The sequence below is a fragment of the Anser anser genome, assembly GCF_964211835.1.
Source record: "Anser anser genome assembly, chromosome: 1".
Taxonomy (NCBI): Eukaryota; Metazoa; Chordata; class Aves; order Anseriformes; family Anatidae; genus Anser; species Anser anser.
In genome coordinates, this window is record NC_139720.1 from 215,257,974 (window position 1) to 215,270,100 (window position 12,127).

A 12,127-nucleotide genomic window follows, 5' to 3' on the forward strand; every position below is an offset into this window, starting at 1 on the left:
TTCCAGTAAAGCTGCTCGTCAGAGAATGGGCTGAAAAAGCAGGCTCCCTGTGTGCACAGGGGTCTTGTAGGGAAGGAAGAGCTTGCAAGGCTGCTGATGACAAACCAGAGGGGTTTTCTGGCAGTAAGATTTTTTTAAGGGTAGATTTGTCAAGTAGCAGAGCACGGTAGACTTCAGCTCTCCTTTTTACTAATTTTAAACGTAACATTGAAGGATAAATCTTAATTTGGCTGCTGTGCAAGTTGACAGCTACGTTCCCGGTGACGTCTCTGAGAGCGGAGCCCGCCCCAGTAACATGCTGGCTGCCTGGGGGCGGCGTTGCCGGTGACCGGTACAAATGCCAGGATCCTAAGGTTGCAGATCCGCAGTGGAGAATTTTACAAACAGCTGAGACTTCGGAAACAGTGCGCTGCACACACTGGACCACAGCATGCTTTCTTACCTACTTGCTTAAGGGAAAGAGCCTCCTGGGAAATGTCCGTGTGTGAGGGATGTTTGAAATCCTTTCACTGCCAGGAGAGTACGATTGCATCAATTGGTATCTGTATGGAGAGAGGAAACTTAACAGACTGCTGCGTATCAGTGGTGCAGATACGTGACCTCCTTTCTTTTTTAACTTGAGGAGAGAAGAAGCTGCATTTCCTCTCCATCTGCTGAGGAGCTGGTTCTAATCCACAGCTCATTTCACAAAGCTTTGCATAATTTTACATTACAGGCTGGAAATATCCCAGAGAATATATTTTTTTTTTCTGCAGCCAGGACACAGGAATTCCTCCCCGGTGTCCAGCTCCTGCAGCAGCTGCCCGAGGCAGTGGTGCCCGGGCGGGATGTCAGTGTGACCATGCGATGTGGGAGCCTTGGGTCCTGCTGCGGAGGGCATCTGCTAAAGAAGGAGATGGGCCCAGGAAGCTTAACTAAGGCTGCAAAGCCAGGCAGGGGAACCACAGAACCATGCGTGCTCTGCATAGCTCGACTCTTGCACCAGCGCACCCTGTGGTGGTTCTGCAGGGCGTGCTCTGCGAGGGGCTGTCCTCTGCAGAGGGCACTGAGCTCAGGGAGTGGGAGGCAGATTCCAGGCCCTTGGCATCCTCTTGGCCCAACACTGAACGAATTCTCCTGAAGAGGTGAATATGCCTTAGCTTCTTCAGCCTTGCTTCCTGGGAAGGTTTGGCTGTGGAGCTCAGCTGCTGTAAAAGTGGCAAAAACTACCAACCGGTGCCTTCCCATGGACCTGGGTAGAAGTTAGGAAGTTCTGCTTGAACTAACCTCTTCCAGCTCATGGAAATCCAGCCGGAATCTCTGGAGGGTACACAATGCCTTCTTCAGCCGTGTACTGACTGCTGGCACTGTTACCTGATGGACAACCCCAATGTGCTCTTGAGGACTAGAGAAGGGAATGTATTTATAAAGGGCCATTTTCTGTTCATGTTCAAAATACCTTTTGAGAACATCCTTCAGCTGAGTGACCCATCAAAACAGAAAAGTTCATGTCTTAGCACATCTGCCTGAAGACCGTGCTCCCAAACTGAAGCCCCCGATGCGCCTTGGTTCCGTGCCCTTATCCCGGGTGCAGCTCTGATGGCACCTTGGTGTCTCCTGGAGTTCAGTGCACGTGAACCGGCGTGGCTGAATCAGATGCTCTGCACAGACAGACATTCAGAGGGAATGCACAAAGTGTGGTTTTGTCCATAACCAGCATAAGAAAATATGGACTCTGCTGCTAGGAAAAAAACAGAAGTAAGGGAAAACAGAGTATTAGCGTGCCTTGGAAAATCATATTAAGGATAAAATTCCCAGGGAAGGAATTCTGCATAATAGCATAGGGAAATTTCTCCTTTAAACAGAGATATTTTGGTGGTTTGGGATTCTAACAGCCCTAGTGTGGAAGCGCTTTAGCAATGATGCACAGGGCAGAGAGCGTGGGTTTATCTGAAAACTTGGAATGTCTTGGCAAAATCTCCTTAAATCGTGAAGAAAAACATTTGAGTTTCTCAACAGAGCTGTAAATTGAAAATAAACCTTTTCCAAGAAGAGAGCCAACATCATGGCTGCTGAGAGTCCAGCCCGTCCAGATTTGTTTTGAATTGCTGTCGGTATGCCAAGGATGAGCCTCAGCAGCGGGAGCACGCAGACTGCGGTCGGTCACTGCCGACAGCCTGTGCTCTGCTGCCGGGCCGTGCTCATCCCTGCTCCATGCTCCGCTCGTGGTGCCCCAGGGACCCCGCTCACCAGCGCCCTGCTTACTGAGGCCGGCGCTGCCTTTGCCTGCTCTCCCGAGACGTTCTGCTACGTGCGGGGCAGGTACCGGCACCCGGAGCCGAACCTCGCCGTCCCCTCTGCTCTGCCACTCCTGCGCATCGCCCCGTTGCCTTGCTCTCCAGTTTGGATGTTGAATTTCTTGAGTGGGAGAAGATCTTCGCATTTTGGAATACTCACTGCTGGCTAAGATGATTTCGTTTGTGGCTTTTGGGGATTTTTTCCTTTTCATTTTATGGAGTGCTCTGTAGAAGCAGCTACTTGAGCAGGGCCGGAGGTGTGTGTGGAAAGGACCGGCTTGAGCGGGGAGCAGATCACAGAATCACACAATCATTCAGGTTGGAAAAGACCTCTAAGGCCATCAAGCCCAACCGTTAACCTAGCACTGCCAAGTCTACCACTAAACGATGCCCCTAAGCACCACATCTATGTGTCTTTTGGAGACCTCCAGGGTTGGTGACTCAACCACTTCCCTGCTGCTAGCACTTGGAGGTTGTTTGGGTGGCAGTGACAAGAGACCTCACTGCCTCTTCTCAGGACAGATTCATTCCTGATGCTAGCAATAGCGCTAGGATAGTGCAGCTCCCGTAAAGTGAAGACACAACAGAAACCTTGAACCAACTCGCAGTGACTGCAGTGTCACGGCCCGCAGCGGGCTGAGGCTTCCCAAGCGGAATGGTTAACCCTCCTGAACGGGTGCAGGTAGTCTGTTATTACTTTCTGGTGCCATACATAATCCCTGACGATTTCATCCTGTCATGAGGAAAAATAATGACTTCCAGGCAAGATTAAGACTTGTCTAAATTTGAACATTTTTGCAAGTGGAACATGGAGACGTCCCATCTGTGTATTCATACCTGCTCAGGCCTATCTTCCCCTCCTGCTTTTTTTTTTTAATAAAAGGCAGAGGTTTTTGTAAAAACACTGAAAATTCAAATGAAAGTAGTGAGCATTTTAAAAAACGAAGTAAAGGTGAGAATCCAGAGTTGACAACTTAATTTCTTCTCAGGCTTGGTGAACTTTCTCCTTGCCTTTTCAAATATGATCTCTGTTCACATCAGCGTAGAGTGAATAGGATCGGGGCTGCTCGGGGCTGCGGCTGGCCAGCGGGCGCACTGCGGTGCAGGACAGCCCGCCGTGCACAGCACTGGGCTCTCGGGCTCTCTCTTTGCAGACTGCAGAAGGCACAAGAGGAACATCGCTCTGTGGAGGTGGAAAAGGTGCACCTGGAGAAGAAGCTACAGGATGAGATCAGCATCGCCAAGCAGGAGGCACACCGGCTCCGAGAGCTGCGGGAGGGCACAGAGAATGAGCTGAGCAGGCAGAAATACGCTGAGCAGGAGCTGGAGCAGGTAAGGGGTCGCGGAGGGGCACTTAGCAAGGGGGCACGGGTGCATTTAGACATGCCAACGAGAGCAGTAGGCAGCTCCTCACTCTGCTTCTTCCCTCTGAGGAATCCAGTGATGTTCTGCTTCTGACGCTTTTTGCCTTTGCTTTTCCACTCCCCTTTGTGGAGGAAAAGATCCACGCATTTTTTCCACCACTTTACGTTACACATCCCCCATAAGGAATTACAGCGCTGCTTGCGCGTTGGGTGGCAGGGACAGTAGAGGAGCTGTCTCGAGGGACGTGCTGCTATCACGTCATCCCAGCGCGCCTTCCAAAAGGAGAGGCATTGAACTTGGCCTCTAGCTGCACCCCTCTGGTGACCGCTAACCCCCACTCCAAACCATAAACTCTTTCTTTTTTTCTTTTGTATTTGTGGTTTTAGGAAGAATGTAGAATGAGTTCTTACTGTGTTTCCTTGTGTCACAGAGGTGTACAAAGGAAATCTTCTTCCAAGGAAATTTAACTCTAGATTAGAATCTGTATAGGTTAGAGGTCATATGCAATTCTCAAAAACATTAGTTTTAAATCTAGACTGACAGGAAAATGTTGCAGATTGAAACACAGGCCTAGAGAGAATATTTTTTTTACCTCAAAACCACCTGTTGCCCAAACCTACAACGAAAGTCCAAAACACAAATCCGACTTCTCCTTCCTATTTCACCTGAGAGAAAATTCTTATCTGACCTTAATTTATAGATCAGTTTAAACAGAAATTTTGTGAGCCAGAATGGCATGGGCTAAGCAAGTACCTCGGCTGTTCTAAGGCCATCAGCATGCCCTTCCAGCCCTGTCCAGTCTTTCTGCCACCATGGAGGGTGGGGAAGAAAATGAAACACGAATCCAGAGTTTCCCACTGACAAGGGAAGAGCATCTGTCCTGGGTCAACCGGTAGCCAGGGAACCATGGGGCAATGTAGCTGAAGTGTGCAAATAGTCAGCAATCAGCCAATTTCCTTTCCTCTTCCTCTCTCGTTGGAGTAAGAGCAGTTCAGACACCCACAGACTCCTGTGACAAGCTTTGCTCTCTTGGTCTCATTCCTCCTAACTTGTCATACAGCCTCTCCACAAACTCATGGAGCTCCATTTCAGAGCATGCATTTGGACATCTGTACTCATGTAACCAGAAATTCAGCCGTTTTGTTTCGGGGGCCATTCAGTGAGGACATACAGCCCTTCTCTCCTAACCCGTAGCCCTTGTACCCAAACTGCTCCTGACCTTTGGAGAAGGTAGAGCGCCATCCATTCCACTTTCCCCCTCCACTTTACATTTGTTAAGATATCTGAAAAGCCAGAGATGACTTAACCACTCTGTTGTTTCTTAGAGGCCTTCGTGAGGGATGCATTGCAAGGGTGAGTATTGGTTTTATCCACCTGACCCCCACTGTGTGGTTATAACACGATCACCACCCCAATGAACTCTAGACCACAAATACAATTAACCAGTCACTCCCACTGACCGTAAACTCATCTGGTTTTAAGATAGTCTTGGGTCCCAGTGAGTATTAGAACAACACCCTCTTTTGCACCAGTTGATTCTTACCACTAAAACAGTATTCCTGCTGGAGTCCAGCATATGAGATTAAAAACCAGTAGATTTCAGGGGCTGGGCTCTCGTATATATATATACCAGAGTGTTTACACTGATCCCCTTTCTTCTCACTAGGTCATACTCCACCCAAACCATGACCCCAGACCTCAGATTCAGAAAGCATTTGTTGCTCTTAGTGGTCATATTGAGACCTTAGAAATCTCCGCAGGAGAATACACACAGTCTGTTTGCACGGATTCCCCTCTGCAGACATGTCAGCGTTTGTGTTGTGAACACTGCTGTACGAGGGCTCACTTCAACCACTTATCCTTGGCTGCTTCCCTTTTCCATAATTCCGTAAGAACATTGGAAGCGTTTTGAGCACACCTCTACCCCAGATACGTAGGGGCAGATTTCTTGTCTGCCCATGCACTTACTGATCATGATCAGGGTTCTGCATGGACTGGGAGAAGCACTCGGTGCAGCTGACATCCAAGGGGAAAAAACAGGCTGGCCTGAGGTCTGTGATGCTGGATTTGCAACTTTTGAATGACTTAGGCCATGTTATGTTCAACAAGACTAAATCATACACAAAACTGATATGATAAGTAGCTCACCTCTTCTGTGGTGCCCCCTGGCTACTTCTAGATGAACTCTGCAAAGGTACTCCAGCGTAAAATATGAGATGAAAGTATTTGAGCGTAACGTGGTGCTTTTGGCTTGCTAGAAGTTGTGCTTGTGCTGGATTTGGTGAAAAGCGACTGTGTTAAACGACGTGTTAATGGAAAAGATTCAGGTTTGAGCAATCCTTTAAAAAATGCACATCTTTAGTTCAAAAATGAAAAGGCGCTGGCACCTTGCTAGCTAAAGGCAGGTGTGAACAGAGCCATGGGGAACAGGCATTGAAGGTCCCACTGACCGTGTGCTCGTTAGGTCAAGGCCCCAGGGACCAGAAAGAGGGAACGGGTTATCTGCAGAGCTCCCCGGGCCTTCTGCAGAGCTCCCCAGGCCTTGCCCCACACGTGGCACGCTGTCTTGTGGCTGGACCCCAGACCGTGTGCCGCCAGCAAGCGCTCGGCGTTGGCAGGGTGCCGCTTGCCGTGGCGGTGAGAGCACCTGAGCGTGCTCGGGGTTGGAGCTGTGTCAGCAGCAAGGCCGTTGTACAGCACCCAGCCACGCGCACCCCTCCTGGGCTTCGAGGTGCCGTGGCCGAGGGGCGGCCCCGTGGCCGAGGGGCTGCATCGCCCCCGGGGCACAGCAGGGCTGAGCTGCAGTCGCCGTCCCGATGTGGAACAAGTGAGCAGGGCTTAGCGGTATTGAAGTCCCTCCCCGTCACGTGTAGTAAAAGAGATGCGTTAATTCTTCATGCACTAAATGCTTGTATATCAATTTTTGGTGTTTTCAACCTGCTTATCACCCACTTTCTTCTAATTTTGTAATCATCCTGATCCCCAGCAAGATAAGTGTGTGCAGGAGACGAGCTGCGAGGGAAGGAGAGTCCCCAGGAAAGCTGCAGGAGCTGCTGATTCCAGACGTGGCATTTCTTTTTCTGACCAAGTAGCACATGTTTTGTGTCTAAATATTTTTGTCATCTTGCTCCAGTGCGAAAGTTGTCTTTTGACAAGCTCCCTCTGTTTGGCTCAGTAGCTGCAGTGAAAGGAGGCAGTTGCCTGCACAGTGTTGTCAGCAGTTTTGCTTCGGGAGGAGGAGAAGTTGTGGGTTTTAGCAGATCTGAAGGCAGGCAGCAAACTGCAGAGATTTCTAGAGGCAGGAGATAAGCACTCTGAATATCCTTACCTAAAGTCTCGTTCCGTTTTAACTGACTTGCGTATGGTGCTGTCAGCTCTGGAGGATTTACCGTCTGTGCCACTGTGAGTCAGAGGAGCTGCCCTAACAGATGGGCAGAGAAGGACACGCTCAGCGCTGCAGCGGGGAGGCAAAGCAGCACTGCAGCTGCTGGATGTCTTTGAGAGAAACTTTTAAAAAAAAACAAAACAAAACAATAAACTCACCCTTGAGATGAAAGGAAAGTATTGTAGGCTGTTCTGGTCATCCAAACAGCGTGCTGGATGGCTGGGAGCTCACCTTTGAGATGAAAGGAAAGCACTGTGCGCTGTTCTGGTCATCCCAGCGGAGCGCTGGATGGCTGCCCACCTCGCACTCCTCCGTGCCACCTGCTCACAGTACCAGGATGCCACCTCTCCTATTGCCTTTAGCTCCTGTCACGAGTAAGATTAAGTTGTGTGGAGTCTTTTTTTTTTCTTTTTTTTTTTTCTGGTGCATCAAAAGCCCTGGGCTCGCCCCCAGCAGTTGCCCGGTGGGTCACCAGCGGAGCGCTGCGGGCAGCGGCTGTCCCCTGCCCTCCACCACCGCCCGTCTGCTTCTCCCCAGGTGCGGATGGCGCTCAAGAACGCCGAGAAGGAGCTGGAGTCTCACTGCAGCTGGGCTGCACCCGAGGCCCTGCAGAAGTGGCTCCAGCTGACCCACGAGGTGGAGGTCCAGTACTACAACATCAAGAAGCAGAACGCAGAGAAGCAGCTCCTGGTGGCCAAGGAAGGGGTGAGAATTTCACTGTCCTTGTCCGAGGTCTTCCCCTCGCGGTGCCGGAAGAAATGGGAAATGAAACTTGTGTAAAAGTGTGTTCTTCTGCATCTTCTTCCCGCTTCCTTTCAGTGAGCCACTCCCGTGTTTGTCTGTTGTGTCACGACATGCCAGAAGCCTTAGCGCACAACAGTGCTAAAAAAATCAGTGTGAGGTCCTGTAGTTCCTTAAATTGTTCAGGTGAAAGACACGATGCAGTTACGTGGCTGTGGCTCTTGACTTCATCATATCCAATGCCTTAGTTCTGCCTTTTTCAAGTGCAGCAGGTGACTAAAAGCAGTGGTAAGCAGTGGCCTCTCGCTGAGCTGCAGGCACTGACTGTGGGCATGGCCGTCAGCTCCCCACCACACTCAGTAGGCTGCAGTCCCGTGAAGGTGCAGTGTTAGTCGTTGGCTGTGCGTGGTGTAGTCAGTAAGCAGACAGTTTTGCACCTTTACAGGTTATAATGTTTTACAGGCATGGGAAACAAAATTTATAATGTGCATGCAAACTGTAGGGATCAATCATCGTCTCTCTATTCCCAGTGAAAAAAAATTCTGTGCCAACTAAAAAGGCAGTGAGCTGCAGGGAAGCTGTTGGAACATGCATTCGTCTCTGTGGACACTGACAGCAGTCAAAACTGACAGCTTATGAAAATTTGTCTGCCTTAAATGTGTTTTTATTATGAACATCTTCACATTTCAGTGGGTTTACTTCTGTTGTGTCAGATGTCACGTCCATGTCCTTGGTTTGTCTTTTGTGAGTCTCAAGTTAATGCCACCAGATCTTGTGAACCAAAGATCTGTGTGTGGAGACTTCAGCTGTGAATACACACAGTGACAAAGGGAAGGTTAAAAAAAAAAACAACAACAAAACACAACCACCCTAGGGCATTAATATTATTTCTTTTATAGTTTTCTCATGAGAAAGACCAAGCAAGAGACATGGAGTAGCTGGTTCGATTCCCTCTGACTTTTGGGAAATCAGAAAGGCCAAGGAGGAGCATGAAACCTGCAGCCTGCTTACTTGCTTCCTCATCCACTGCGTTAGGAAGAATTTACTGGACATCCTTCAGTAAAAAGAAAATTCACACTATTTACATGTGTGCTAACAGCTGCAGGACTATTTCTGTCTCAGCCCATCCAGGATGTTCTTGTCCTGGAGGAAACATAAGGTCATCTTCTTCCTGTGACCTTTTTTCTGTTAATGTTCCAGGCTGAAAAAATTAAAAAGAAGCGAAACACCCTGTTTGGAACATTTCATGTTGCTCACAGCTCATCTCTAGATGATGTCGATCATAAAATCTTAACTGCAAAGTGAGTATCTACTTAATGTCTCCCTTTATTCTGTCTTCCTCTGTAACCTCTCTTGTATTTCAAACACGAGTGTACTGTCTGTGGGCTGTGCAGGTGCTCTTGGTCTCATTTGGCTTGCATTTGGGTTCTGCTGACTTTATTTAGACGGGGTCGGGCTCGCCTCTTTTAATCAATTATGTTTTATGTGTGTAAAATTGAAATCGTAGTTGTGCAGAGCAATTAAAAGTCCCATGAAAATGGCCTTTCCGAAGGAGTTGGGAGGCTGCGGCATTTAGGTGATTATCCCTGGAAATCCCAGTTGTTACTGCTTTAAAGGTTACTGCTCTATTCTTGAATGTGGAACGAAAACTTTCTCAAGCGTTAGGACGCAAAGCTGAACCGCCAGACTCCCTCTTTCAGGCAATGTATTGTGCTTTTCCTTCCATTTCTACATTGTCCCTCGTTTGACCCTTGTTTTCAGACAAGCCCTGAGTGAAGTGACAGCGGCGCTGCGGGAGCGCCTGCATCGCTGGCAGCAGATAGAGCTGCTCTGCGGCTTCCAGATCGTCAACAACCCCGGCATCCACACGCTGGCGTCAGCCCTGAATATCGATCAGAGCTGGATGGGCACCCCGCGCCCTAACCCCTCGCACTTCATCATGACTGATGACGTGGATGACTTGGACGAAGAGATCGTGTCTCCCATGTCCATACAATGTACGTAGTTCGTCTTGGCAGTGTGTGGGGAGAGGTGGAGCTGCTACAAGTAGTTCAAATGCGTTAGGAGGAATTGAGGTATCTACGTTGTTTTTTAAAGGATCAGAGAGAAAATATTAGCTGTAAAGGGTTGGGAATGTCCGTAAGTGCCAGGTCACCACTCGTTGCTTGCAGCCTGTTAATTCCAGCAGAGCTAGTGATTTGTATATGTTATTTTTCATCATTTAACCATATCTGTGCTGTTCTGTTGAACTCACTGAACGGAAGCATTTACGAGAAACAAAGCTATGGGCTAGTCACAGAAGGGAGAGGCAATTGAAGTGCATTTTCCCTCGGTTGGAGCACTTGTTCAGGATAGAAATGGACTGGGAGCACCTCCTCCTCGTGCGAGCTTTGCACCTCTTGCCATTCTGAGCAGGAAGGAGCAGCCTGCTGTGGTGATACTGCCCATCTTTAATAAATTGTTAAATATATATGGGAGCAAAGGCTGAAAGCCCAATGCCCATATCCTGTGTAGGGGTGTAGTCACCAGGGCGAACATTCCTTCCCTCTTTGTCAGTGCCTGTTCATATGCAAAGTGCATCAGCTCCTGTAGAAAGGAATGGGGATTTGGAGGGGGAGAGCCTGCTCTGGGGAGCTCCGATATCTGAAGGGGCTGAACCTGAGTCACCGTGTGCCTGTTACTCTCTCAACTGCTGAGCTCTTGCATTACGTGCAGGCTGTCTCCTCTGGAAAAGGTTTGTGAATCAGCCCTGACTCTGGTTCCCATGTTCAACTGACCCAGATTCACACGTGGCCTAGCTTCTCGCAGAAATGCGTTTCCCAAGTGCAGTTTTCTATCTCTAGCTGTTGCATAAGAGAATGGGAAGCAACTCCAGACGCTCTGACCACTGCTCTGCACCAGCAGGCGCAGTGACGCAGGCAGAAGCTCTTGGCAGGAGCCAAGCTTTCTGAGCTGCAGCTGGGAGGAGAGCAGTGCTGACTGCATGAGGTGTGGCAGCCTTTTTAGTTACGTCTGATTCAGGTGACTTTCTGGCCAGGTCTTCATCAAAGCCAGGTCTGTTTAACGGGGCAGCTGGGGGAAGGACGGACAAGTCTCAGGCTGGTCGCCGAGGGCAGCAGGGGATGAGGCAGAGCACCCAGTGCCCGGGTACCTGCAGCACGCGGCAGGCAGGAGGGACGCGGTGCTGACGTGTTTCTGGGGCTCAGCAGGCACGGGGCACGGAGTCTGGGCTTGTGTGTGCACAGGGAGTGTTTAAAGCAAGTGTGCCCTACCGGTCTGTGTCTTCAGTCACCAGCTGCAATTGGAAACCACGCTAGACTGCTTAGCACTTGGAAAGGTGCAAGCGGGGTGTTAGCGAGGTAGGGGTGCTCCGAAGAAATCCCTGAGCAACAACTGAAGCACGCTCCCAGGGACGGGAGCTAGACAAGGCGGGAGCCCTGGGCTCAGATTTTACTCCCCTGCTCCTTTGTGCCTTGCTGCAGACACCTGGAGCGAGGCGTGTGCGCGGTGAGCGCTTGCTGTTCCAGTCAGCCCAGTAAGCGGAGCGGGGCATCGGCGCTGGTCTGCGTCCCGCCGGTCTGACTCACCAGGGCCGGCTCCCGGCAGGTCCTCGCTGCCTTCCCCCCGAGGGCTTTGCTGCTGTTCAAAACCAGCGGGAGAAAGGCGTGGAGTGCTTCCTCCCCAGGCGAGCTGGGGGTGTTGCTGGCTGCCAGTGATGATTGTCCCTGTAAATCACTTTTCTCTCTCCCTTCCACCCCCATTGGCCTTTCCCAGATGCAGCCTGGCTTTTTGGGCGCAGGTTCAGTGATCGCTCGTCTCTGTCCTCGGAGGATCAGTCCCTCTGGAAATACCCTGGTTTGGTTCTTTTTGATTATATATATATACATTTTTTGTTCTACCCTCTGCCCTTTTTCTAGACTAAAAATACATACACAAATTTTCCGACTTTCCAGCACGGGAAACTAATGAATGTACCTTTCTTCACTGAGTCATCAGCATCTTTACTAACCCCTGGAAAGAGTCTGGTGGGACGAAGAAGAATCACAGTTAGCTCTACTCCTCGCACGCTTTGGGGATTTTTTTATTTTTTTTTAAATCCATTGATGAAATGGGGAGGGTTGTTTCTGCTTGTTCTTACCCCTGAGGCGGCGATGAAGGATTCAGGCTGGCGGGGGTGGCACCGCTCCCGTTCCCAGCCCACTGCCTCCGCGGCCAGCCCAGGGGACCCTGCCCTCCCCGCACCCATCCTGCGACACAGGGCACGCCAGCGACTGCTGTGCCTTTCCCAGAGCTTTCCCCAAACGTGCTTTTAAATAACCTGACCAGTGGCACACGCTGTGCTGGTCTGACCCCCGGTGCC

General features: G+C 50.0%; 1 protein-coding gene across 4 annotated transcripts in view; it reads left to right on the forward strand.

The window, feature by feature from the left end:
• STIM1 (stromal interaction molecule 1) overlaps positions 1–12,127 on the forward strand; it is a 94,316-nt gene that overhangs the window by 68,242 nt on the left and 13,947 nt on the right. For 2 of the 4 annotated variants that reach the window (XM_083816966.1, XM_083816967.1), the window contains exons 7-11: positions 3,431–3,608; positions 7,564–7,731; positions 8,968–9,068; positions 9,529–9,764; positions 11,542–11,622. In XM_083816966.1, the coding sequence (XP_083673092.1) occupies positions 3,431–3,608; positions 7,564–7,731; positions 8,968–9,068; positions 9,529–9,764; positions 11,542–11,622 (764 nt within the window). The remainder of the gene's footprint in view (positions 1–3,430; positions 3,609–7,563; positions 7,732–8,967; positions 9,069–9,528; positions 9,765–11,541; positions 11,623–12,127) is intronic. The other 2 variants (XM_083816969.1, XM_083816968.1) reach the window with 1 other exon arrangement.